The 1,201-nt window shown below is 41.2% G+C and overlaps 1 protein-coding gene across 1 annotated transcript in view; it reads right to left on the reverse strand.

Annotated features, from left to right (window-relative positions):
* Positions 1–777, reverse strand: part of LOC112527547 (late embryogenesis abundant protein D-29-like) — a 7,336-nt gene extending 6,559 nt beyond the window's left edge. Inside the window, exons 1-2 of the mRNA XM_025138250.1 lie at positions 445–777; positions 7–272 (exon numbers count right to left, since the gene is read on the reverse strand). Coding sequence (XP_024994018.1) covers positions 7–272; positions 445–712 — 534 coding nt within the window. The 5' untranslated portion in view covers positions 713–777. The remainder of the gene's footprint in view (positions 1–6; positions 273–444) is intronic.
* Positions 778–1,201: the final 424 nt, after the last annotated feature.

The raw sequence follows: 1,201 nt of genomic DNA on the forward strand, positions 1-1,201 counted from the left end.
TCCAGCACTCTCTTTGGCGCCCTGCGCCTTCTCGTAGGCGCCCTCTTTCGCACCCTGCGCCTTCTCGTAGGCCGAGTCCTTGATGGATCCAGCACCCTCTTTCGCACCCTGCGCCTTGTCCTCCACGTAACCTGCACCCTCTCTCGCACCTTCTTTGACATTCTCCAAGATGGATCCGGCTCCTTCTTTCAGCCTTTGTGCCTTATCCTCCGCAGAGTTCTTTGTCTGGGAGGCTTTGTTTTTCGTCTCCTCAGCAGCATATTCTCCGGTTCCTGTGTTCATGTAATGCTTAGCATTAGTTCTCTTTCTAATTAATGGTTATACATGCATACATATCTATATATATATATATATATATATATACATAGATTAATATATATATATATATATGGATTAATGAAGAAGTTTGAAGAAAAGGAATAATGGGAAGTAAGAAAGGAGTACCAGTGATCTTATCTTTGGCTTCTTCAGTACGAAGTCCAAGACCCTCGGAGATTTTGTCTTTGGCCCAACCAGTCCACGAGTCTTTGGCTTCTTTACCAGCCTCGGCTGCTTCGTGGCCTGCTTCTGCTGCCTTGGCTTTCGCTTCCTCGTATTTGACATTCTCATGACCATTGCAGATGGGTGATTGCAGCAGCAGCAGCACCACCACCACCACAACCGCCATGCTAATGACGACGCTCCTCTTATCGAATCTTAAACCCCCCATCATCGAAGATATACTATAGAATATCGGCTGAATGTGAATATGTGATGTATTCAAGTCTAGATGTATAAGAAGAGTTGTTATGTAGAACGTGGGATGATGAAGAGAATATATAGGGGATGGGTGGCCAAGTACGTGGCAGACAGATGTTGTGTGTGATGACACGTTTCAGATGATGAAATGCCACGGTTTTTCCTCCTTCCTTGGGACATACGATAACTTGATCCATAAGATATCATCCTGCAACAAAATAAACGGAAAATAAAAACATCACTTATCTATACTTAAAAGATAAATAAGTAATTTGGATGATTTTTAGTGGTGGATTTAAGATTTTTGTTCAACGGGATTACTTTTGAGGTAGAGTAAAGAGTAAAGATCTGTAAAATCATCCGATATGTTTTTACTTAATTATCACGTTTTCGAGGGAATTTTAAAGTTTTTTGGTTGATTTCGAGTGATTTTTTAGTGTTTTTGTCGATTTCGAATAACTTT

Source organism: Cynara cardunculus (genome assembly GCF_001531365.2).
Source record: "Cynara cardunculus var. scolymus isolate 2C chromosome LG 15, CcrdV1, whole genome shotgun sequence".
Taxonomy (NCBI): domain Eukaryota; kingdom Viridiplantae; phylum Streptophyta; class Magnoliopsida; order Asterales; family Asteraceae; genus Cynara; species Cynara cardunculus.